We start from the raw sequence: 27,156 nt of genomic DNA, 5'->3' as shown, positions 1-27,156 counted from the left end.
CATTTGCACAATGCATCAGCTACTGTATCAAGATTGGTGGGCTACACCACAGGCACTACTGTTTATTATATTCTGTAATAAGGAGCTTGTTTTTCAAAGAAAGGAAGGTTTAATATTTTCTAAGAATCATGCCTTTTTTTTTTTCTTTTTGCTTTTAAGCCATAACAAAAAAAAAAGGTTAGCAACCACAGCAGTGTAAAATGTTATATAGAACACAGTGACTACACAGTTACTAGAAGTTTCACATCCAATGCAGTTATGTATTAAAGCATAAGAGGTTATGTAGGCAAGTCTAGAGCTAACAGAAATCTGCAGAGCGTGTGGTGGAAAGTAGCCCCTTATACGTATTATTTGGTGCAATTTTGCAACTATCCCGGATGCACGAATCTGGTGTCCATCCACACGTGGGTCTGCTGTGGGCAGGCAGACGGCATCCTTCTGGACTGTCTGATCAGAACACGTGTCGTGCCCTGGGGTCTGCATATTTCTATCAGCTTTAGGAGATGGGTATTGCAGCAATAACTTACTTTTACTTTAAGGAAAAAATCCAACTCTTAATAATTCTATCAACAGCGTTCCAAAAAACATGACTTAAAGTACAAAAAAAGAGAATATAGTGGTCAGACTCCCGACATTATCAAAAAAACAGTATCTCTCCCCACCCCCCACCCTTCACCCCTTTCTTTTCAGTACTTAAGAAAAGCCAATCAACTGCCATTTAAAAGAAGTTAAGAAAAACAAGCCCCTGTATTGGAAAGAAACATTCGCAGTTTATTAGACCACAAGCTGGTTACACCTGTCAAATTGTTAAGTGTTTTCTCAAAATATTTGGGCTTTCCAAGGTGCCCAGCCTGCTGGGCACAGTCAGAAAAAGGCATTTTGATAATATCTAAGAACTCCCTGCTTGCATTTTAAAAATGTTTTCACATTTGTAACTGCCTTAAGCCTGTTGTCCTTGTTCGTATTCAGTGAAAGGATGAGTGGAACAAAAAGTGAAGGTGGAAGAACGAAGCCTACACAGTTAAGGCTGCATGCATGTGACTGAGAGTTGTTGCTGTGCAGTCAAAAAAGAAATGTGGAAAAAACCCAGTCTTTAAAACACCCTACAGAAACAAAACACTGCAATCCAGTATGGCTTATTCTGATGCATTTACCACGAAGCTACTAGTAATTAATCCTACTAGGCTACTTTTGTGCAACAGCATCTGCTATTTTGATGGCATCTCCCTCCCCCCACTACCCCCCAAATACTCTACCAACTGCAGGTTTCTTCCTTGCATTATATATTGCTTTTATTGTCAATTTTTATTCCTGCCTTTCAAACTTGTTTTTTTTAATACTTAAATGAGGATCTGTTCCTTACAGCTTGACTTAAACTTTAAAGTAAGTCCCATTGTTTTGTTTTGTTTTTTAACCTCACTATTACAAGGCGCTCTACAAAAGCTTGCAAAAAAGCCAAATTTTCATTAAATCCCTTTGCTGAAGTTAACTACTCAACGTTTTTTTTCTCCTATGATTTAAAACTTTACAAAGAGAGTTATAAAAAAGGTAAATGGGATTTGGCACCTTCAGAAAAAATTAAAAGCGTAACTTAGATCAAAAAAATGCAGAAACAAAATCATTGATATTTACAAATTAAAACACCAGTGAAGATTATGTCTTACTACACTCTTTCACCTTGTTTTCTCTTTTAGAGTACTTTCAGACTGTCTGTTACCGAGTATCTTAAAAAATTCATTGATTACAGATTGGAATGAATAGAGACAAATTAGTTTCCTCACAGTTCCTTCTCGGTGGCTAGTACTCTGGCAGCTTTTCCACTCCTAGGAAATACGAGGTGCTGAGCGATCGTTCGTGGTCGTCTTCTTCAGTTTGACGCCACGCCGAATGGCGTTCAGCATATCTTCACCTTGTGGGACATCCCCAGGACTCAGCTCTCCGGGATCGAGCTCTGGATGGCCCGCTGGCGCGAGGGTGCTGACACCATCCCGGTCGCTTTCCTCCCCCTCGCTCTCAGGAACCACTTGCCTCTGCTCGTCGGCAGCACTCAGTTTCTGGCTTGACGGCGGAGGGTTGACAGATGCTTGTCCGCTCCATGAGGATGAGGGCATGCTGGTGACGCCTTGCCCACCATCTCCTGCTGCCGGAGACTCGGGACTTTGCTCAGGACATTCTTCTGTCCCAGCGAGGGTGCCGGGCAGCCCCCCTGGGATATCGGGGACAGTTGGTGTTTTGACAGGAATCACCGGCGTCTTGATCGGAATCGGACCTCCCCCTATGGTACCGCGTCTGACTGAAGGCTTGGTGGAAGGGGTCCGTCTGATGGTGGCGACGCCGGGGGTGACTATGACCGGTCCAAGCGTGGTTGGCAGACCTGCGGTGGAAGCAGGACGCTTGGTTTGAAACATTCTGCGATAAGACTGGCTAATGTCGCTGTTTCTTGGGATGGTGGAAGATTTGTCAAACTCTTGTTGTTCTGCCTCCTGGTCACCACTCACAGAGAAATAATCATAATCTGAAACTGATGCCAAAAGACAGAGTTAGGAACAAGCTGGAGAAGACAGCTGAGTCAAGTCAGTAAGTCTAAAGTACATATAACCAAAAAAGTATGGATAACCAAAAAAGCCTGGAGGTCAATAGCAATTAAGAGAGGTTTTACCTTGAGGAGGAAGGATGCCTGAGGTATTGTGACCAAGATTCTCAGACCGTGTGGCTGAAGGCAGAGGCACTACAGCAAACTGACCCTTAAGCTGCAGGGTGCCCACATCTCTTGTGGAAGAGAATAAGAACCGTACACACTCAGTACCTTCTCTGAAAAGAGCTAATTAAATAACGAAGACTCGATGTTTGTTGCCAACATTAAGATACCAAAACCAGCATCCTACAAGCCTTATGCTACCACTTCTAGATACAAATACTTGAAACAGTCAGTGACTAAAAAGTGTACTTTAGACTAGGCAATGTGGGGCTCAGGGGACTGTGCACCAGTGATTTCAGCAGCAAATTTGCGTATTTTGCAAACAAAGTAAATCCCAGCTGTGAGCTCTGAAAACTCAGCCTCAGCTTTAATAATTGCATCTGGTTCCTTCCTTTCCACGTAACTGCTGAGCCAAGCTAGGGCCTCCGCAAGCCCTACTGCCTCTTCTGATTGCACAGCACAACCGACCTCAGCTGAGCAAACAAGGCAGTTGCTGAACTGCAAACATCAAACTCAGTCCCTCTCAGCTTGCTGCTGGTTCTGAAACGGGGTACAAAACCCAACACCTTATTATGGCTTCCCAGGTATGCCCAAATTAAGGTCTCCAATGGATTCTTTTTCCAATTACAAATTTTCTGCTTAGGTAGGAAATAAAAGGTCACAAAGGGAAACCAAGAGCAGATTTAGAGTACTGACAGAACAAGAAAGCAAAGCTCATGAGTGCGTATTTGCTAAGACAATAGCTCAGAAAGGACACGACTACCACAAGAAGTGTATGATGCAATACCAGTGTCATTCCACTTAACCCATGAAACGTAATTCCAGCATTTTCTTTAAAATGGTAGCATCCTTAAGCTAAGACTCATTCCAGTAATGCAGAAGAAAATACGATCATTCAGTACACTATGCAGCAATCCAAGTTTCTATTCAATTAATAAATCCAGGCTGCATTCCGAGCTGGAAAAAACTTCAAACAGCAACGTTCACCCCGTTCTCCCCAGCTGACTACAAAGCCAGTGAGCAACAGCTGCTGGAAGATAGCTCCTTGGCACCGTGGGGTGAGTGTGTGATGGCCAGATTGGGAATGCTCTGAAAAGGAACATCTCTTGGATGGGTACCTTGAGATGGGATCGTGTCCTCTGAACAGCACGGAGTTGTTGTCTGGGTGCTGTAGCCGCTGGAGCACTGCAAGGAATCCCGACTGCTCCTCTGGGTGTCCAGCTGCAGCCCTCTTGTCAGAGCAAGCGCCAGCTCCTCACAGGCCTCCATCTCCTCACCCTGCTGCTTACACACAGAAAGGAGACTTATTATGTCTAGAAGGGTTAATCAACCTTCACTGACTTTTAGCTCTCTCTTCCCAAGCAGAGCTTGTCACCATCGCAACCCAACAGGATTAAGTCCAACCATTTACTAGGGCTTCAAAGAAACAGACGCTTCTTTGGATGCCATCGCTCTACAAATGCCAATACCCAACGGCATATTCTCTCATGCTTACGTCAATTCCACTGACCACCCCAACACCACACCAGTCCTGCTTGTCAGATAAACACACGCCAACGTGAAGCATGGCAAAAAAGTACTGGCAGGAGCTAGCACATCCACTTCCTTTGCACCAAATAGCGTATTCGAAATTAGAGCTTCACCCTTGTGGCAGCCGACACCGTCATGCTTCGAGGTCTCTGGGCCTCCTCAGGGGGCACGGGTGGTCCGCTCTGAGCTCCTCCATTGAGATCTGGTTCACGTTTTTCTTTGCGACGTTGCAATGTGTTCACCACTGGTTGATCGTATGGGCCTGGTTTGGCCCAGTCCTAAGGAAATGTGCTTGTTAGTGATAGTTTTCATCAGTAATTGTGCTTTAATTACAAGTAAAATTATGCAAAAGGGCAATTTTAATGCAACAGATTATGTATCAAACTGGATATGCCTTTCTGAATATGGCCAGAAATAAATTAATTTTGAGGATATTAAAAATCTTCACTTACAAAACCTATCTCCTTTATTAAAGGGAATCTAAATTTCCTAAGTGTTCTTATATGAAGATATTTAACATTTTAATACTATAGTTTTCTCTAAATGAAATTCCATTGTGTTAAAGCCTGCATTTTCAGAAATTTAAACGCAAAAATCACTGGCACACAGCAGAAAATATACATAAATGTCCAATCAGCGATGTAACTATTCTAGACGTACACAAATTCCAGTATTACGTGCTGTTATGCACGTAAAAAAAGTTAGGCTTGAACAGATTTTTGATACACATTAGAGGAGCAAGTTACTCTGAGTAATCTCTCAGTTTACTTACTAGCTGAAATCTAGTTTATAATAATGATCTGTACTGAAGAAAGACTAACTTCACTCTGAATTACTGGTGCCAAATTTGAAACAGAAATTCCTCAGGCCGCGAGGGCTCTATTCACTCAGGGCTCTATTAAGCAAAGTCCTGAGGGTGTCCAGAAACCACACCTTGCACACAAAGAGCAGGACTGATCAGTGACTGTGCTGGGATGCAGAACCACTGCTAAGCAGCAGCTCCCCAAATGTGAGCTGCTGCAGGGGCAAGGCCAAGCCTAAGAGAGTTTTCCCTCACCAAGACAAAGGGTGCTTTAAAAATAAAAATAAGAAAAACAACTTTTGCGTGAGAACGGGCCACCCCCCCCACCACTGGCAGCAGCAGGCTGCTGGGCAGCCTCCACAGAGCCTTCTGATAGATAATTAGTGATGGGCTAAGACCACACTATAGATTTTTACTGACATGTGTCTCAGTCCAAGGTATGAGAAGTGCAAGGCAGCTGTTACTGACAGAAGCCCCTTGTGCAGACAGGTATTTTGGTTTTCTTAACACATATGAAATTCTGTTTTGCCTTAACAGCTGTGTCTTTGCTGTAAGTGTTTTACTGTGAAATATATTGGCAAAGTGCTTCTAGCATAGACACAACTAATGACCCTGAAGCCCTAGGACCACTGTGGCCACCTCATGTGTATGTCTCAACAGCCTCCAGCTGCTGGAGAAAGAGATTAGGGGGATCTGTAACAAGATATCTCAATTTCCATGTATAAGAAGGTCCCATGGTGCATATGCAGTATCATATAACCATCCACAGGCATCTAAGACCTGTGCAGCTACTATCAACTGCTCATCAGCCTTGTGAAGATTCAGGGCAACAGCCAATAGACCTTCTCCCCTTGCTCCGGGGCAGAGTCTCCCAGGGAAACCGCTTGGCACGGGTAAGAGTCAAGGCTCTGGCAGAGTAGAGATGTTTTGATGCCAAGTAAGATCCCTGCAGATCCAGCTGGAGCAACTGGAAGAAGTTACTGCACTCTGACTTTTTTGGTGGTCTCACCAAAGAGAGCAAAACAAGCTGGGTGAGCACTTTCAGTCTGTGGCAGTAAAGCTAGGATAGCTTCAGTCATCACTTAGGTTCACCTGGTCACGAGCGCCTTCTTAAACCACTCCAGCTAGATCTACAAGAGCATGCCTGCCTACGGCCAAGGTGGGGGCCAAGCACAGCCGCCGCAGTGAGAACATCATGTTGTTCAATGTATGGTTTCACTAAGCCAACTGGATGCCAAGCCTGCACTTCTCTGCTCAAGTGAGCACTTTGACAGTGCTAAACAAGCTCTTTTCTCGCTGAATAGAGCCCAGAGTGCTTCTTTCACCAATGTTCCAGAGTTGAACTATTCCTTCTGACCTAGGTGTTGTCAGCTTTAATATGTTTTAGGCAGTGCCAGAATAGACAAGGTCATTCAGAAATATCCACTACTGGATTTTACCTCTCTGATTATCACCATGCAGTGCCCATTCAGAGTGATATTAAACAGAGCAAATCAACAAGTAATTACATGGATCAAAAGGGAGCAACAGCTGCCGTGTGCACACTGTTGGTATGAGGAGGTGAGGACTGCCACAACAAAAGGAACACAAACCTTCCAGCTAGGGATCTTAGATGATGGTAACATGCCTGGCCCAATGGTGTAATAATGAACGTAGTCTGGAAGGAGGGCTGAGGGAGCCCGAGTCCACGCGCGGGAGACAGGCGGGAAATGAGGGAAAGGACCTGCACCAACTGAAGCTACGGATGGGTCACTTGATAAACTACAGTGATAAAACCCATTAGACAACTGGAAATGAAACAAATAAACAAACAAAAACAGAGAAATTAATACAAACAGAATGAATATGAAAATATACTGCAACTCTGATGTTCTAGGGAGAAAACTTCTGTATCTTAAAACAAAAGAAAGAAAAAAATCTTAGCTTTGCTGCAAATAAACAACAGAAGATTGATACAATGCTTGGTTCAGAAGTGAGATTGCTTGAAAATTGTTATTTGGTATAACAAATTTCAGACATCAATCTAGCAGTCATTGTCTCCAGGCTGAGCAGCTTTGCCTTCTGTCCATGAAAGCATCACACTGTGAAAAAGCCTTTGCAATTTAGGTACCCTGCAGACTGCAGACATAAAACCAAAACATTTCCAATACTGGGGGCATTTGCATTGGTGGCGTTTATTCTGTGTAGCTGGACAGAGAGGAAAAGCATACAGCCTTTGAACATGACCTGTTCTGGCTGTGTGATGATATGGAAGAAAAAAAAAAGAAAAAAACAACAGCAAGGATTTATCAGATGAGAATGGAGACCGCTATCACTTCCTCCCCCGATTCAGAGTGTATCCCCCGTAATTTATTGCAACCATGTGTGTTTTGTTTTCCTTTCTGTTTTGGTCAAAACCAAACCCCAATTGCTCAGTGCAATGCGTGCTACCTAATGGGAGAGAGCGGAGAAGCCACAAACAGTACAACCTGGGCAAGATGCCATTTGTTAGACAACCAGCTGGGTTTGGGCAGCGTTCCACAATCTCTTTTAGTAGAAAAGGTGGACAATGAGATTTTCTTCCAAAATTACCTCTGTAAAATGCCCAGTTTGTAGCTTCCCCTTAGCAGCTAGTTTAAAGGCAAGTGTCACTGTGGTTTATTCAAACAGACACATTTCTAAGGGAGCGTGCAACAGTTCCTATTCTCATCTTCACAGAGAGGAATCCTGGCTGTGTCCCATGCACAGGGTTTTTTTTTTTTTGGTCCAAATGTTGCTGGGTTTGGATAACGAGCTAGTAGGTTTGTATGTCTTTGAGATGAAGTTTTTCACCTTATCTGTGGAGGCCCAAGCCCCCATGGTGGAGCCTGAGCTGACTGAGGTGGGGGAACTGCACTCGCTCACTGACTGGCAGGTTTCAGAGGCTTCTGAAGAGGCAGAGCTGGACGAATTCTGCAGCATAAAACAGCACCGCAACGCAGGGAAAGGATACACAAGCCACCAAAAAAGAAAAAAAAACCACAAACAAAACAAAACAAAAAAAGACAAAAAGCACATACACAGAGACACACACAGGAGAGAGGGAAGGATGAGAGAAGCAAAGGGTTAGGGTTTCAAAAATCAATTAGAAACTGCTCAAAACCATTGCTAATGTTCAGGAAATCCATGAGAAACAAAATAAGCCATTTGCTTAATGTGAGAACTTGCCACGCTGCTTGAGAATGAGGGAATCGAGGCAGCAATCTCAACTCCTCATTGCAATTTCAGCATCTCAATTTTGTTAGCTGTCTCAGAGCAAGAAGCTGAGGGCACCTATGGTCCAAACATGCAATATACTGAGACAACTGATTTATACAGAAAAGTATATCACCAGTACTTCAAAGACACGAAGTTTAGATATAAAACAGGGAGCAGCAAACGTCACTTACATTCACAAGTTCTCGGATATTCTGATCTGCAGAAGGGCTTGTGAAAAGCTCATCTCAGTTCAAATATTATGGAACAGAGAAAGAAGTGATACTTACCAAAACTGGAGGTTTCCAAAGTGCATTATCTGTATGCATGTGTCTCTGCGGGTAGTATGCATACACCAAAAGCACTCTGACCCAAACTTTTCTGCCCAGCAGCCCATATGAAGGTACATGTACTCTGCTGAGTGCGTTAAGTGGTGGCATGTGCTTGCCACCCGCTTTCTCTTAACAGCAGAGAGAGAAAGTATCAAGGACTTGGATGGAGAGCGAAGGAAATTGCAGGACATAGAGTGTCCATCAAACACCTCAAACATTTTGCTCCTAGCTAGGAGCTTCTCCAATTTTCAGCGCACACCTTCATGTACATTTGCTGCTGTAAGACCTCTACAACAGCATCTAATTCACCTACAGGGAGGCCAAGGCGAATACCCACGTGGACCATTTTACCAACTACAATGCTCTTAAACATCTCCTCCCTTGAAAGTGGCATCCCCCCCAGTAGGGTGTGCATGCAGGTCCAACTGAGTGCTTGGAAATGGTCAAGAATACTAGCAAAGTTGTCAGGGCAATACTAAGCTCTATTCACTGTCAGGAAATTCAACACTAGCAAGACTAGTTCATCCTTTGGTAGTCCAAGACCTGTGAAGCAAGTCTATCTAAGCATATCCCTGGCATTTCTTTTTTATGACAGCAGAAAGAATGTGCTCTTGTATAAAGTTTACGTAGCAAAGCCTCAGATTTCAAGGAACGACATTTTGAAGAGGAAGGGAAATCTCATCTGAAATAAAGTTTCATCAGTTAACCTTAGATGAGATCTTGGGGTGAGTCTGCAATAAAAAGATAGCTGGATAAGAGGCACTGTAGAGGAGTAATTACTGCTAACACCTAGAAGTTGTCTCACTGCTCACCAGAAGCTGCATATAAAGAATGTATAGCTAATGCCTAGGTAGAAGGAGATGTCATTACAGATCACAGAATCAGTACGGTTGGAAAAGACCTGTAAGATCATCGAGTCCAACCTGGGGGGGGGGGGGAAAAAAAAAAAAAAAAAAAAAACAAAAAAAAAACAACACAACACAACCACAAAACCCACGCCACACAACAACAATAACAAGCCACAACCCACCCAACACCACACAGCACCATGTCCATCAAGCTACATCCCACAATGCCACATCCACACCCATTCTCCCAAGACAGAACACCATCACCATAAGGATTTTGGTAAAGATTTTTGAGGCTGTTGAGAAGCCAATACAGTATCAGCATCTTGAGCTTATTAGCAAACCGTGGATTTAAGTGAAGCTTTGCAAAGGCTGTTAAAAAATTTAAAAAAGCATGTAATGTGGTGGATTATTTTATAGAAATAACGTGTATCCCATCTTATGCTGACATGAGATCAGATCTGTGGGTGACCTGTCAAATGTGTTTAGGGTACAAGTAATCTCAGCTAACAAGGCTTGTATTCAAAGTGCAGTAAGAGTTGAGGTGAACATAAGATCAGAAGAAACTACAACAAATGACATGTAGCTGTTAAGGAGAGAAGTGAAAAGTATGCAGTGAGGTACCCAGTGACGCAGTGGCTTGATGTTTTGTGGAACTTGTCACATTCTTGATTTAATACAACTCCTTTTACAGAAGAAGAACCTCTAAAAATAAGAATACCAACAAACATGAGCTGCAGTTGACTCTGCCATCAGACATAACCACAGTACACTAAATAGAGATGAGCCTATTTCTTCTATCCTTAGAGAAAAATAAATTGTAGAAGATTAGCTTTTACACTAAAGCTCCAGAGCTCTGCCTGACTTTCCAGGTAGCTCAGCAAAAGAACCTGTTTGAGAAGCCCCATGAGAACACTCACACTAGTGTTGCACTTTGGCCAGGGGAAAAAAAAAAAAAAAAAAAAAAGAGAGAAAAATGTAATTTCAGAAAATGCTTTCTGAAACCTCATGCTTATGGCCTGAAAGACCCTCCTGGCTCTGCATACTCTGCATATGGCAGGACAGACAGTGAAGGGTCTGAGTTGCAAATATGGTATCATGCCACCTTGTTTTCTGCAGATGCCCCAATGATGACAAGTGAGAATTTGGAGTTTACATCTGATAGACTGTTCCTGCTTACAAGCCAGAAACTTCATGGGATTATGTCAAGTAATGGTAGAAATGGGTCATAAATGAGGTTTATTAGCAACGAAGCTGCACATAGCAAATAGATGGAAAAAGGTCAAAAATGCAAATTCTGAAGATGCAAAGAATTGTTCAATTTACTTGGCGTATGGGGAAAAAAGACTGGAAGTGGTGAACTTATTTTTGCAATAAAGTGACTGCAAGGTGAAAAAAAGATGAAAGAAAGGACTCTCCCACTAATGCAGCATGGCCATTGTCAGCAGGCAAAGCTAGACAAAGGATGCACCAAGATGCCATGGGGAAAACACCTTGATAACTGAAGGAAATGCAAGAGGTGGTGGTAGGGAAACAGGGTCTCCTCATCTTCAGAAACTTGCATGGCACAGGGAAGGGGAGCCTCTGGTCTTGCTAAAAAAGGATTATAACAGTGAGAAAATGATGTAGAGGGAGGCAGAAGAATACTGAACTCCTGAAGGAAAAATGTAAAGAAAACACGAGTGGCAGCAGGTCAAAGGCTGCCTGGATCAGGCTGCAGAAGCAGTCTTGAATGACCCAGGTGCGGGAAGCACAGACCACCCTTCATTTCCTAGCAGAAAGTACACGAGGGGCGGAAAACAGAAACTGCACAGTTACTGCTTGGGCAAAAAGTCTCCAAACTTTTGAGTGCTTGTTCCAGATGCACACCCACCGGCACATGCACTCGTGGCAGCACACACACAGGCAAACACCGGGCAGAGCAATTTCTACTCCACATTCCATGGAGTGAGAAATTGGACTATCGGATTTTTTCAACTTTAGTCGACTCCTTTTTAAAATGATTGTTTAGTTTGAATAACTTTAAAATCAGTTCTTTCACTTCAGCTATTTTAACCCTGGGAGATTATTTTTTTTCCCCACAGCTGCGATAATGGTGGTTCTGCTCTGCTCTCAAACCATCTCTTCTGAGAAAAAGCTTAAAGCTAACATTATCAGCAGAAAGCTGAAACTGTGCTCTGCAGAGTAACAACCAGTTCCTTAAATGTACATTATACATATGTAGCTTGGTATCTGGTCTCCCAGACATTGTGCCATGGCTTGTTCTTGGATAGTGTCCTGCTGCTTGGTGTGGTATGTATGAATTCCAGCAAGGATATAAAAATAAAAAGCTGTATTTTGGGCTACTGCACTGTATGATTATATTTTCCATCTGTTGTCCTACAAACCTATAAAAGGACCACAGTTACCTTGGATTACTTGCATCCTTTGTTTGCTATGTTTTCCATTCAAATATAGTATTGCTTTCTTAACCCCTTCCCTTCCTCAAATACTAGAGAGAGCTTCCTGGGCAAGAGCTTCCCAGGAGACCAAATCCTAATGAAGAGCTTGGTCCGGTGTCCCTCTACAGTCAGTGGAAGACATCTCAGTTACCTTTCAGAAAGCTTTGGATAGTGACTCAAGGTCACTTCCTCAATTTGTCTCACTTCCAGGAACATGTCTCTACTGACCCCTCTTTTCTAGTCAGGGACCAACTGTTGGGAAACTTAACTTAATAAAGGCAGTTTAGCAGAAACAAATACCTGGTGATAATTTACAGATGCATTTCAGTTATTTTGGGGGGTTTTTTGGTTTTGGGTTTTTTTTTTAAGGTCTGATTTGGGATCATTTCTTAATTTACATGGAAAACTGAATAGCTGTAACAATGTATTTCCCCTATTCTAAATTCAAGCTATTTCAAGCAGTGGAGTCTCCTCAAAAGCAGAATCTTTCCAGCTTGATAGTCTATACATGCAGAAGCAAGTTCATATTCAGTTTCTCTCTACTTCACTGTTTAGGGGAAGCGATTTCCAGAATATTCTAACAATAAAGACTTAGTCCTCTGCTGTTTGACAGCACATCAACAGTTTCTTCTCTTCTTTGTCCGTTTCTTTCTCTCCCCTTGCTTTCATGCCCATGAAGTCATAAGCAACCTCTAAAATCCAACTGTATAATTGCTTCCACTGTGCATGTTCACTCTAAGTCCAGTGGATCCTTCTATTATTATCCCCCTGAATCAAACATACCTGTACTACTACCATATTACTTCATCACAGATACTCGCAGACCTCAGTTTATCTACTACATAGGGCAACGTGTGGGTTTCGCAGCACCAGCCATGTTCAATGTTCATCCAAGAGCCACCCGCTGCTCTCAGCAGCAGGTCTGTCAGAAGGGCTTTACGTGGTGTCAGTACATGCCATGGGCAACGCTGGCCACAGCTGACCTCAAATCTGGCATTTAGAGAAACTGTTCCACTCCAGAAAGAGACCCGTAATGCTCTTCCAGCTGTTCAGCTATACCCAAATGTACTTGCTTAATTAAGATTAAAGCATTTTACAGTGACCTTTCCACATGTACAGCTACCTGTTACAGACTAACACTTTTACTCCCAGTGATGTTAATGGCAGCGCTGCAGAAAAGAGATCGTACTAAACCAGTGTAAGGGCAGGGTCTGGTTTTATAATTGCTCTTTTTCCTATCTTCTATGCAGAGTGTGATAACTGTGAAGACTTACTACTCAGCAACTGTAGGCTGAAAAGCAGTCTTCATTTTGCCAGTCATTTCTCCTCTGGTATAGTCTGTATCTTGTTTAAATCTCTACTTATTCCTTGTTTGAGATCTTTTCCCCCCATCTGTAATTTTGAATAAATTCAGTTTAATTTTCAGTGACACTTGCTTGTCTAAAACGTAGGCAAGAGCATAAAAGCTTCACACAGCTCATATATTCTCATTCCCATAGTATGGGATTTTTATGTAGCCCCCTTCTAGTTTTTTTTTAAAAATCCATTATTAAAAGAAAATGGGCTTTGTTGCCCCAATAGATGCCACAGCATGTAGCTAGCAAACATCAGCAAAGTGTCCACCTGCGCAAGATATATAGCTTTTAATTTCCCTTGTTGATTCCAGAGCCTGCTTTTCTGCTTTCTCAGTACCATTACTAGAAACAATGACATCAATGTTTTAGAAACAGCAGCCGATATCGCTGCTCCTCCCCACCCACCACCAAGCCTCAAAAGCACAATACCACAAGGAAGATCTGTCAGTTGGTTAGAGACACACAACATGAAATAACGCTGTAAATTGAACAGCTTCTCAGTAAGGTCACGATCACAATTATCTGTCAGCACAACACACACAATTTACTTAGTGCTGAACATACAAAGCAAGACACTTAAGCAAAGATGAAGTGGCCAGGCAATGATCTGTTACCTTTTCCTCTGCGTAAAGGTATACAGAACTAGAGACATACAGAGCACATACCTATTTGTTATACCAACACACTACACTTGTCAAGTCAACACCACACTGCTGCAGCCTTCTACAGCTCATGAATAGCTCAAGTGATGCTTGGATCAGTTTGCAACTTTATGGACAGTTTCTAAAATGAAGTGAAAGCATATGAACTTGGCTGGTGTAAATCAGCATGACTCCCATCAACTTTCAGGATGTTCTGCCAGCTGATACCGGCCTAAGTTCTCTCCCCTGCTTAATGGGGGAACTTGCAAAGAGAGGTGTTGGGTTTTTTCCATGCTAAGGGCAATTGCAAAGTTACATCCTCATCTGCAAATGCAGCATCATCATGTAGATTACCGCCCTTTTATGCAGGTGCAGTGGATACTATGAAAACCAAAGATGATGCTAGCACGTATAACTGATGTATGTATCTTAAAAGTCAACTTCCTTACCTTGTTACTATTCCAGTTTACTTTATTATTGCTCATTTACTTTTTCATTTTACTTAGGTTAGCCATATCCAATCTAAACAAAACATTCGTTTTATTAGTGTGCACAAAGTTCTTCAGGATATCATCTATAAAAAGATGCTGATGTGTCCAGACTGGGGACAGTGCAGAAGATGTATTTATTTGAAAACAAAGCATTTCTACTAAAACGAAAGGGTAAATATATTAAAAAACTGCTGAGCTTCCCTTGAGAACATGTTCCAAGCCTAAATGAACCAGTGTTGTTTTGGATGATACCCTAAAAATTTCACTAAGGGTGCTACTTATGAAATGTTCTGCAAAAAGTAAGGGTCTGTTGCTGTCAAAGGTGGTCAAGGAGTAGCTTAAGTGTGCAGGTGACACTTGGTAACCGCTAACACTGAAATTGTTGGCTGCTTGCTGATTGTGAGGATTAAAGTTATCATTGCCTATAAAACCATCTACTCCCCAACACATGAAAAGGAGTGCAACTACATTTATTAAGCTAAAGGACAATCTTCTCCAGTGACCTCAGGGTGTATTAAAAATGAGCGATACTCAACAACAGGATATTAGGTTCACTTCATTTGTAACTAAGATTTATGATGGGATTTATAATGTGAGATGGCAGTTCAGCCTTGTTTAAAAAACATTGCAGTTGCCATGTGATTTATTAAAAAAACCCCAAAACAGAAAAGAGAATTCAGGTGCTGGAAGATACATGCCATGGAGGCATGCGAACCTCCATCTGCAGGCAGCCAGCTAGTTCTTATAGGAACGATGCCATGAACAAATAGAGCAGCAAGGCAGCAACTTCCTTCTGCAGACCAAAAAATGCTCTGAAAAAGTTTTGGTTATATTTATAATGAAATCCTCTTAGTTTGACTGGGTTCAGTACGTTACTTATATGACTACACAAACACTCATTTCTTATGAGTGTCATAAAGAATCAAACAAACCTCTCATTTTCATGCAGAAACCTTATTTCTGCAAGGTGCTCAATTGAGAGTCAAAAAGAGCAAGCCTATCCACAGAAAGAGATGTCATAAAAAACAGCAAAACCAATTTCATATGATACTGCTAATGGCATTTAGAGAATTCCAGGCCCTTTGCAGGGGAGGAATATAAGTAGTCTCTCTGCTGCCGAAGCCACCAGTATCAATACCAAGGCTGTCAGAATGCTGTTCTGGCACTGTTATTTGTCCATTAAACAGTAAATAGCCACCAGATATTAACAACTTGCAGTCTGTGCAGGATATTAACTGGTAACCTCAGTGGGTAAAGTGAGTATTTATCCCCTCCTGTAAGGTGGGACTTCTTGCTCTTTCTCATCTGTATGTATCTGAAAGTTGGGCATCTAGGCTCCCTCCAGGGCCAGAGTGAAAACCAAATCCCCGGAGAGCAACTCATCCCTTTCTTCAGTGCTAACTGCAAAAGCAGCATAAATCACTCCAGCTAGAGGCCCACCTTTTAGATGGATGAAGTGCCGTGAGACAAACCTCACCCTCAGTGTTTAACCTGACTCCAAGGTACCCCAAAACCACACCAGATCCTTTCTGTGAAAAGTGAGCCAAGTTACAGAGTCCAGCTCACGCTCAGGTTTTTGTTGTCATGCTTGCACGTACCTGGTTAGGTGCTTCTGGTGGCATGGGGGATGGCGATTTGGACTGGAAAGCATCCTGGGACATGAATCCAGAATCATGGGAGGACACACTGGACAGCCTCATGGGTGCCTGCTGAGGCAGATTGGAGCTGCGATAGCGATAGTGTGAACTAGGTGAGTGCGAGTGCGAGCCACTGGACCGGGAATCACTACTGTTAACGCTGTTCAGACTGCTGTGAGAGACAAAAGGAACAAAGAAAGGAAAGGGGAGAGGAAAAGACACAAGGGTGGGGTGGGGAGAGACCCATATACAGTACAATTAACGTTCCACATGTCTCTAGCAACAGGCAGCATAAACCGGAAAAGAAAAAATGTTGACAAAATAAATTTAAATATATATATATGCACATATATATCAGTAAAGAACTGTAAGCAGCTGCAGTATCCCTTGCAACCAGAGAGAAAATGGCATTTTACCTTGCATTTCACTCAAACGATCAAATTCTGCAAGCACTCAGAGTTCAACTCAGGTTAGGGACAATGGGATCGCTACAGGCCCTCTCCAGCGTTTGCACAAAAAATGTCTGCTGATGGCTCTCTCCTATTCCTGACTTACACCTTGTTGCTCTTGCACCATGGCCCAAATTTTCAATGGGATCTCTAGCAGGGGGTCCAAAGGCATCAAGTTCATCTAAAAGTCTGCCTCTAGGCATGCCGATGCAGTCAGTCAGCAGGCCAACGTGCGAGACTTTTGAAAGCACATGATGGCATACTGAGTGAAGTCAAACCTCTGGGTACGTAGCTTTAGTTAATAAGAAAGACGATCAGAGAATTAAAACCCCAAATTAATATCCATAAAAAAAAAATTTGCTTTTTCAAACAAAGAGACTGATTTTTAATCTCCAGAATCCATGAATGACAGCAATGACATGCCAGCTGCTATGTGGGAGCCTTTGAAGTTTCCTGCTAGGGTGGCTGAGCAGGACTAGCAGGATGCATCAATCTGAAGGCAGCTTCCTACCTTCATTGGCAGGAGCCCACTGATTAGCTGAAGGGAAGGCTCTAAAGGATACATGGGTGAGTACTGCACCTCCTGCTCACAAATTCCATGTAATGCACAAGATGTACAAGTCGGCTTGGAGCAGGGGAACAGTAGCTCTGCCTTATTTTACCGGTATACAACAGTCTGTTGCCATACAGGTTTTACCACACAAGAAGATGAGGTTGATTAGGAACAGATGATGGATTTTTTTTTTTTTTGCCATTTTCTTTTACAGCTTCAGGATATTGCATCTTTAAGCCTGTGCTCATTGCTCTAAATATGCATGTTTTCACATATATATATAAAATTACTGAAGTTTTTTTTATATATATCTGCATGCAGAGACAAGTATGTACATAAAAAGTCATGTTCACTTGCTCTGACATGCTATAGGTAACTTTGCTCATACACAGGGAACCTGTAGTACATTATTCATAAAGCAAACTAAAAGGTAATAATTCAAGAGCAGCTAGGAAGGTGTTCAGCAGAATACACAATAGGGTATCTTCCTTTTCAGTAAAAGGAAAGAGTAAATGTAGACACCAGGGTATGGGGGCAACATGCTAATAAACTGTTTTGTAAGAGAAAACAGTTTTTATGGAGAAAGCATAGACAGAATCCAGTGTTTCAACATATTTCAGGACAGCATTAGACAGCATTAAACAGTCAAAAAAAAACTTGTATCAAAAAAGCATTTCCATCTACCAGACTGATAGGGCAATTGCCAAGGATGTTTTTCCTTTTCAAACAGTTTAACTTGCTGATTAGTAACAGCTACTTAGAATAATCTAAACAGTCATCACATGAAAAACAGAAAAGGAAATTATGAACGAACAATCTCAGAGCTTAGATCAGTACAGTCTGCTCTTTGATCTGAAATGGATTCGAGAGAACTGAATCAAAAGCATCTTCAAGTTGTCTTGAGTTTAAAAGTTGTTCAGTCATGCCCATCCTTTTTAATATTGCCAGTCACACACTTAAACAGAGAAAGACCATGAGGGATTGATTTCACTGAGAGTTGTTATTTAAGATTTAAGTATGCATACAAATCCATACCACAGTCTGAACTTGCCTCCCTTTGCCCCCAAACAGGTTAAAATTAAATATTACCAGTCTACTTACCTGCAAACACTAGATTTTCTGGACATGGTAGTACTGGGAGAGGATGGAGGAGTCTGGTAAGACCAGCTGTAATCAGAACCTTTCAAATCTAAAATTACCTGATGAAAGATAATCAATAGCATAAGGGATGTGGACAATTTTTTTCCCCTATTAACAGAAAGCATGTTCTCGTTATACAACTTTCATCACCACTACAAACTTTCAGTGCCAACTGACCCAGTCTCAGTTCTCTTCCAGAATTACACTGTGTATATTACACAGGAGAGTCAGCTTCATACTTGGCTTTCCAGGACCTACCCTACTTCACCACTAGGGCTGCTATCACAGAAGGAAAGTTCTAATTTGAATGGAAAAATCTTTAAAAAGTAAACTGGAGATTCATTTTATCCATGCTGTAAGCTGTTCTGGTTTGGGGTTTTTTTTTCCTTAAAAAAAATTGTTACAGCCTTAGAGTTTAAAAACTGTCACATTTTAAAAAATAAATCAAAGATCCACTATTCAACCACAGCAGAGCTTCCCTCCTTTAACACTTCCAGGTCAACGATAAGGTGATTAAGGTATGACAAGAAAACTGAGTTCACACAGCAGGGTTGGAGAAAAAGGTCCTATTTGGAGTCATTTAATGATACATATTTTCCTATGCATTTTAAGGACAGCATGGAAAAATTTTCAATAGACTCCATGAAGCTATCTAATCCCAGCAATCTTGTGACCACATAAAGACAGAGATGCTCAAATGTAGCACGAGATGACACTCATTCCTCATGTACCCTCAGCAGAAATTGGGCATCTTCATATACTCTACAGTGTTACTGCTACCACTTCACACTGGTCTCACCAAATGCTTCAGGAGCACTCAGTTGGTACTTCAAAATAATTCTTTTTTAAATCGCTTATGTTAAAAATTATCTTGCTGCAGTGAAGCATCTACAAATATAACATTAAGCCATTAAATGCCAGTAGTCAATATTTCTTCTAACACAAAAGGAGAATGGGTACAAGCTACCAATAAAAACGTTTTCCAGGTAACAAAAGCTAACCTGTTCACTTGAAGATGGCAATTTGTGTGGATCCATGGTGAGACTTTTCAGGTCATCTGATATGGTTTGTAAATGGGTTATTTCTCCTAGCATTGATATTTCTTCTTCCTGAAAAGACAAAAGAGCAAGGGTAATCACAGCCTTGGTTTTAAAAAATCAGACCCATAACACAATACACAACCTTTTTCTTTTTGCTGATGACTGTAGGAATGCCCAGCAGCACTGCTTTTTCTTTGCCCATTAAGTAATCACTACTTATGAAAGAGGGTTGGAAACATTAATTTAGAGTTTTATAACTACTTTTGCTCTAAGTTCTGAGGCCCAGAATTCCTTTCTCTCATCAATGAGATAAATAAGTCTCAGCCTTCTTTTTGTGACATCTTCAGAAAGTGTCATTTTCGCTGCATTTGGAAAAGATTTAACTCTTATGTATACTCACTACTGTGCCCTAAGGATTTTAACATTGAATCTAAACAGGTCTTAAACTCAAACTTTTTCCTAGTTTTTGGAAACTTTGAGATAAAGGCACTATACAAGTACAGAGCATTATATATATATCAATGATTCATTCTGGCTCAAGCTACATGAACAGCTAACTCACATAAGTTACCATAGTAATCCCTTAGCTACCATGATAATTTCATCCAGGTCAGTCTGCAATTCACTTCCTCCTGCTCAGCCATCACTTCCCTACTTCTCTAACTATGGTTTTCTGTTGAGGCTGATGCTCTCTGTAAACAAGCATTGGGAACATTTTCCCAGTACACTAGAGACTCTTCAGAAATGCATCACGCTTGCACAAAGCCACAATCGATTCATCGCCGGGCTTCAGACAACCTGAGATTATGAAAATATACTTAAACCTTTTCAATGAACTGAAAAAGCTGTCATGTAGGAGGAAAAGAGCTGCCAGAAAACTGCATGGAAGCAGCCTGCAATCTGTCAGATAATGTCATTATATACACAGGGGAGGTCTTGAAACATTTATCAGTCCTAGCACTGGAGTAGGAGTAAGGAAGATTTATATTAAAATGTGATGTTAAGAAAAAAAGCAGTGGAAAAAACTGCATTAGCAATGTCTCAGGTCAGCATACATAGGGAACTCAAGCCCACTTAAGCGTTTGTGCCCATTGTTTTCCCATTAGTCATCTTGAAAGCTATCAGTGTCTTCAGTCACTGAATTACTCCAAACGCCTACAAGAAAGAACCCAACTCTCACCGCTTCCTAGGCAGAGATGCAGGTTGAATTTTGGCTAGTTTCTATGGCTCTTGAGATTCACTCCTAAGACAGAACAAGGTATTCTTTTTAGAGGCTTTTGGCCACTTATCAAGTTTGTGAATTGTCGGTAGACTTAAAACAGAGAGCTCTTACTATTACAGGCCGCAGCATCGAGATGAAAGTACAGAATCGACCTCGCTCCTCAATCAGAGCTTTTCTGACAGCTTGCTTCTCGGTTTCTTCAAGCAGCAGGTACTTATCATTGACATCTTGTAAAGCACTATCCAACTGGGGCTGAATGTCACCCCGCCCTGTATGCAGGAAACAATCAAGAGTACATTTTGTTAAAACGGTGGATCTCCATTGAGGAAGACCTTATTTTCAGCCAGCACTGCTGCTGGATTGTGCTTTTGTAATTCAAGTCTCAACCAGCATTTTCCCTTAATTGAAATTAGTATGATTTTTTTTTCCCAATTAAATCAAGCATTTAATAGCGTTTATTTTTTTTCTTTTGCATAGAATAGAAATCCAGCTCAATTCAAAAGGTTTCAACATGCCAAAGACAGCATTTCACATACGGACTTTCTCAAAGCATTAGCTGTAAAAACCCTTCACATCATCCTTGCTGAAAATCAACATCTTACTAACTGGGAGGGTATTAATCCCTAATTCCAGGTATATTCCTCTTCCTTCCTATTTTTGTGCTTAGCAAGGTCCTAATGACAACTCTGTAGAGTCACTGAGTGAAATAATCTCCTACTGAGATATTAGGGACATCATTGGACCACTGGATTCCAGTACTTTACACAAGCAACTGATAAAACAGCTTTCTTTGTTCCAAAGTCCAAACTCCAAAAACCTATCAATATCTGAAATACATATTAATGTCCAGGACTTGACTATGGAAGAAAAAAGAAAACCAATGTTTTGCAATCAAAAAGCTTCACTGTGTTAATTATAGTCAACTCATAATACCAAAAGCTTCTGTAACAGTTAAGTATCTAATCCTGCACCAGATGTTTACTCTGCATCGTGCCAAACATGCATTCCTCTAGGAATGAAGACCTGCTGCTTAGCCATAGTATTAGAGTCAACACTGTTGCAGTTGCAAGCTGTTTTCATGCAGCTTACACCCCTAAATATTTCAAAGAACCTCAGTTGTGTAAATTTGTCTCCCATCTCCCAGAAACATAATCACATGCAAATTAAGTATGCCAGGTACATACCCATGCCACTGTTGCTAAATACCAGGAAAACAATATTGAAAAATGCTGGGTGAGTTACAAGCAGGTACCCAAAATCAAATTTTATGGACAATAACCTTTCCGCATGGAGGATTTGAAACTATGAGCAAGAGGAAGAAAAAAAGTCTCTTGATGTGTGTGGCACATGGTGCGGATGTCTCAAGGTCAGAGTTACAAAGGAAAGCCTTTGCCTTATTATTGTATATGTTTCTTCAGTACTCCAGAGTGAGGTAAAGTCATCAGCTTCCCTGCACTAACATACAGCCAGAGCTGCAGGAAAGACAGCAGGGATGGAAGCAGAGAGAATCACGTTGGCCGAGCGGCATTACGGACTGGATATATCCAAATCTCCTCTGTACAGAGTTAGATGTAGTCCAGATAAAACCGCACAGATACCCATAAGCAGAGCTCCGAGATGCATCCTCAAAGAATCACATGCAGTGCAACACTGGCACGGCCACCACCAAGGCCACCTGGGTAGCAAACTGCCATCAGGTCACCCACTGTCTGATCCTCTAGATCAGGCTGAACGGTGCAATGTGGTCGTAAAACGGTTTTGGAAGTAAATACCTTTAAAAAAAGACTGAAGTTGCAGTCATCTGCTTCCTCTTTCAAAATTAGCATCTGCCAGAAACAAGTTATAAAAGTTTTGGATAACTTCCTGAAGGTCCTATGCCTTCTCGCCTGTCATCCTTAGGAGACAAACTGGGCCCTTCTGCTTGAAGACCATTCTGTACATTTCAGGCCCTTCCCCATACTCTTCTTTACAATCAGATGCAGCAATCAGACATTTCACACTTCTCTGGAGTTGTTCTTTCAAACTCCTTATGAAAGTGAGACTTGCATTATTGCTCAGACCCCTTATTTTGAGAGCTGCCTGGAAATTACAACAGGTGAAATAATCTTCCATTGTTTAAACCCAGATACTGGCTCACTACTGTGGATGTATCAAATGCAAAATGCATTAGCTGGGAACCAAATCACACATTCATTAGTTCAGCTCTGGAGTACTGCTGTAAACGTTCAGCTGCTCCACCATATGAACATGCACTTAACACAGAAAATCCTTGTTAAATGCATTCGCCTACGCAGTGAGAAGACACACACTTAGAAAGCAACTGGACTCCATTGATAAGGTAGGTTCAATTACAGTGAATTTTGGTACTTTACGTGGACCTCACAGAGCACCACATCTTGGACAAGAGCAACAAGAGCACCCAAAACATGGGGCAAAAATAAACCTTGTTTACACCTGTGTAACTCACTCAGTTCAACAAAGTTATCAGGATAATGTTCAATCTACGTATTTTAACCCTTGGGCAAAAGCGCGTGTAAAACTGCACCACTCTCCAACATCCTCTGTACCTCTCGAAGTTTCCATTTTATTCCTTTAAGTGAGACAGGACATTAAAAGACACACCATCTCCTCACCGCTACTTTCATGGACCTGTTTTTCTGCTATGGCTCTTGGGCACCTATGTAGTCAGTGAAAACACACCAGCTGTCCGGGGTATAATTCAGAGCAGGAAACAAGCTTAGGTGAATCATTTAGATGAGGCTCTGAAGTCAGATGTTTACATGACATGAATACAGCTCTCTCCTGATGCCTCCTTGCAACTCATCTTTTAGGAGCAGGAAAGCTTTATTAACATCCTTTGAAAGCTCCATAATGCAGACATCAATCTAGCAAGTCTTTTGAAATCAGGCATAACTCTTCCCACTCCCTGAACCACCAGCTGCCTCCCATGGCACTCAGACAGCTCAGGAATTTGAGGGACAAGATCTCTGGCCAATTTAACCAGTTTCCAGAGCAGAGCACAGCCCCTCAACAGCACTCCTACACCCAGAGAACACCAAGGATGTGACGGCCAACTGCCGATCACCTCTGCTCTTCACTCACCTTCGGTCTCCGCTAGTTTGAATCCACTACTTATCTCAGAAGGCAACACTAACCACTGGAGAGCAATGCAGTTCTTTGCCTCTTTGGATTATGAAGCGAAGGTCACTTGTCTATAGCATCCCTGACAACTGATTGTACTATTTTTGCTGTGGACATGAGGCACACTTTCTTAAGGAACATCAGCATCTGATTATTCTCTCCAGCCCACATGCTCTGGCCTTTAGGTTACCCATTTGGAAACATTTCCAAACCAACACAACTATCATAATGACAGAAAAAAGTCCAGAACAGTCTCATCATGGAGCAGCTATAAAAGTGCACCTGGAAGGACACTCCTACCCCAGCTGCAGACAGGTTTGAGTGCTCCACCAAAGCAATCAGCATTAGAAATGGTCAAAAGCATCAAATGTAGTCACAGGTCTCTGGTCTGCAACCAGCCAGACATGAACATCATGTAGGGATGGCTCTGCAGACCATGTCTGGTTGCACTCAGAAGAACAAGTCAACAATCTGAAAACCAAAGAGAAATTTAAATCCACCCTTTCTCAAAGGGGAGCTGTGGTGTTGCAGAGAGGAGCCAGAATGCAGGACCAGAAGTTGTGGACTGACTTCTCCAACAACACCATGCTCCAACAGCCCGGGGACTTGCAGCTTGACACAGGCAAGTAACAGCTAATGAACTACAGAGAGCCAAACTGTTTCTCATCAATATTAACATGAATCCACCGCTACTCCAAGGACAGTCTTAATATGTTACCTTCAGAGCAGGTGCTTCATTCACATCATTATCATGATGTGCAAGAGCTTTAAAGGACCAACATGCATTAAAACCTCAGTTTCACAGTGTTCTGTGTGAATCCCGGCTGAAAGCCTCATGCAGCTTCTTAAATAACCATTGTTCGAAAAGAACTTTAGTAAAGGAAACGTATTAGGGAGAAGAAAAAAGGTAAATCCAATTTTCAACCCAATTTCATGCCTATATTTTATAAGACAACTTAAACTAGCAAAGCTGTCAGCAACGGCAAAGGAGAACGATGCTCTCGGAGCAAGTTTGACTGCTGAAGTTAATGCTGTCATTGACAAAGTAAGGCAGCAAATACTGTAGAAAATATTATTTTCCACATTCTGACTTAAAGAGTGCTCCCTCACACTTTTTTTCAGGAGTCTGCACAGAAATTGAATATTCCAGATAGACAATTTACAGAGTGACAGAATTTACACTGTATGAGACAATGCTGAGTACACGTCTACCCGTACAAACCAAAGCAGGCTCCCAGTCACTCATTCCCAAATCACTTTCTTCACAAGAGCATACCTGCTTCATCTGCCAGAATGAACAATCCCTTTAAGTCCTGCAGAGTTAAGCCAACAAATACACTAATATGGATCTAGGCTGAGAACAGGCTGCCTCCATTTATGGAAAGGTGGAAAACCTCATTGTTGGGGTTACATTCAGACCCCTTCAGCAACCAAATCTTAGTCTTTCTGGTGGCTACTGGAGATCTGAATCAGCTGCTAACGTTCAAAATTGTCGCTTAAAAGAAAAGCTCCAAGTTACAAAAGGAAACTTCCAGACTGAATTACAAAACCAGGAAAAACACGAAGTGTGGTTTCAAAAAAGGGGACAAGCAGCATGCTCCACAGTGCCCAGCTCCAGGAGCCCAGCTGAGGCACCTCGGTTGAGAGTCTCCCGATCTGATCAATCCAGGCTTCTCCAAAGGGCAATACCTGCATCATTACATCTACAAGTGGAGGTATGATTATTTCTCTCAAAATCAGAAACACCGTGTTTCATTCACAAGAAGATCTCAAGGCGGCTACTTTAAATTTGCAATACAACTGCAACAGCACTCCAATTTAAACAGATTTGAGATGTGATCAGGCAGCAGAAGAGGAGACAATTGTGATGCTGATTTCCACCCCTTCCCCAGCATGAAGTTAAATATACTGATTTCCTATCTATCAGTTTAGAAAGGTGCATGCGATTTTCAGAAAAAAGGGGGACTTGGATCACAGGTTTACAAAGAACACCACTATGGACTTTAAGCTCTAGACTTTAAAAGTCGAATTAACAATAAGATATTCAATTATTTGAACATCACCTTGATGACGTGTCTATTCCATTTAACTTCTCTCCCAACTGTGACATGATTTATCAGTCCATGTTAATCCCTTTCTAAAATAAACCAGAGGTTTATCTACAATACTGATTTTCTTCTTTTACAGTGTTCCAATTAGATGCCAAAAGAAAATAAATCAAAGGATGGTTTGTTCATTAAGATTAGGTGATATTTCAGTTTCATTAGAAATTAAAGTCTAGGCAGTTAGTGGAGACCAGACACCATAAAGAGGCCACAGCAAGGGCTACAATAAACCAGCCACCAGGGTTACAGCATGGCACAGACTTACCCAGAGCCTCAGCTGTCAGGCAGGTGCGCATGGTGAGAAATTGCAGGACACAAAATTGACACAGAAAGGAAAATAAAAAAAGTCAAACTGGTATTCCAGCATTCCTAGAGTTTAGACATTATCATCAGCGCCAAGACAAGAGAGCGAGCAGTTTGGACTAGACTATTTTGACTTCTTCCGCTGCTGATAAAGACAAATGCATTAGCTTTGCTTCCTGATGAGCTGTTGCAAATTAAACTCCTGGTTATTTACCATACAGTTTTACTTTAAGAGACTTAAACCAGTTTAGGAACTTTGTTTAGCTTGCAGATTCCTAGGTGAGAACATGTTAACCCGTGCTTCAGAGAAAGTGCACAACACAGACAACTGTCAAACTCTGGTCAAGCCGATGAAGTGGCATAAAGCTCATCCCCTCGCAGGGAAGAGGGAACTCAAACTTGCAGAACTCTAGGCTGGTGCTCTGTTAGTAACCACAGCGCTTTTTGATGTTCTCTACTGCAATTACATTAATATATTGTTAATTAAATGAGAAGCTAATTGCTGATGCAATGTGGAAGAACATCAAAAAGATTAACCATGATATGTGTATTTTAATTAAAAAACTTTAGATATAAAGTTTTGCAATAAACCTGGCTTGCTGTCAAAAAGAGAGGAACTATCAAGAGGCATTCAAAACTCAAGGAATAAAAAGAAGTCAAAGAAATATCTCCGGTCACTGATTTTGAAACATGTCTTCACTGAATTTTTATTAAGTGGAGCTTACATTATTAGCTTGCGGGGGGCAAAAAAGAGAAAAAAAACACCAAAAAAACCCCACAGGCATCATGGCCTCATCCACACAGGATTTTTTCCCTGCAACAGATAAGGATAATTTGCTCATTAGCTTCCCTCCTTCTGAGCTGTATCATACTGACTCCACAGTGAGTCCTGGCTCTCCCTTCAGTCATCATGCCACACTTGATCAATTTAGAGGAATAAGACTGTCTCCTGGCAGAAAAAGGGTCTGACCAGGGGTCCTCCCTCCCCAGCCTGCCCCTCCAGACAGGGCAAGTGCCAAGTACAGAAAGAGTGCCAAGTACTTGAATGAGAAGGTCAGCATTTGCTTTAACTGAGATGTTCTTTGGTTACAATTATGTTGAAGAGCTTTATGTTTTTCAGTTAAGAGTCACGGGGTTTGCGCAATCATCCTTGAGAGGAGTATAACAATATTACAGTTTCAAAGACCAGAGTGTAACACAAAAACAGCTGCAAAG

At 41.7% G+C, this 27,156-nt stretch overlaps 1 protein-coding gene across 12 annotated transcripts in view; it reads right to left on the bottom strand.

The window, feature by feature from the left end:
- Positions 1 to 684: 684 nt before the first annotated feature.
- MTSS1 (MTSS I-BAR domain containing 1) overlaps positions 685 to 27,156 on the bottom strand; it is a 126,869-nt gene continuing 100,397 nt past the window's right edge. Inside the window, exons 7-15 of one of the 12 annotated variants that reach the window (XM_059836180.1) lie at positions 25,904 to 25,915; positions 20,504 to 20,661; positions 19,132 to 19,239; positions 18,092 to 18,189; positions 15,950 to 16,160; positions 7,842 to 7,961; positions 4,342 to 4,506; positions 3,817 to 3,979; positions 685 to 2,521 (exon numbers count right to left, since the gene is read on the bottom strand). In XM_059836180.1, the coding sequence (XP_059692163.1) occupies positions 1,824 to 2,521; positions 3,817 to 3,979; positions 4,342 to 4,506; positions 7,842 to 7,961; positions 15,950 to 16,160; positions 18,092 to 18,189; positions 19,132 to 19,239; positions 20,504 to 20,661; positions 25,904 to 25,915 (1,733 nt within the window). In that variant the 3' untranslated portion in view covers positions 685 to 1,823. Of the gene's footprint in view, positions 2,522 to 3,816; positions 3,980 to 4,341; positions 4,507 to 6,618; positions 6,818 to 7,841; positions 7,962 to 15,945; positions 16,161 to 18,091; positions 18,190 to 19,131; positions 19,240 to 20,503; positions 20,662 to 25,903; positions 25,916 to 27,156 lie in introns of all 12 variants that reach the window. The other 11 variants (XM_059836176.1, XM_059836181.1, XM_059836184.1 and 8 more) reach the window with 11 other exon arrangements.

The sequence above is a fragment of the Gavia stellata genome, chromosome 3 (genome assembly GCF_030936135.1).
Source record: "Gavia stellata isolate bGavSte3 chromosome 3, bGavSte3.hap2, whole genome shotgun sequence".
Taxonomy (NCBI): Eukaryota; Metazoa; Chordata; class Aves; order Gaviiformes; family Gaviidae; genus Gavia; species Gavia stellata.
Note: the sequence above shows the minus strand (reverse complement) of the source record. Positions and strands in the feature narration are given on the sequence as shown.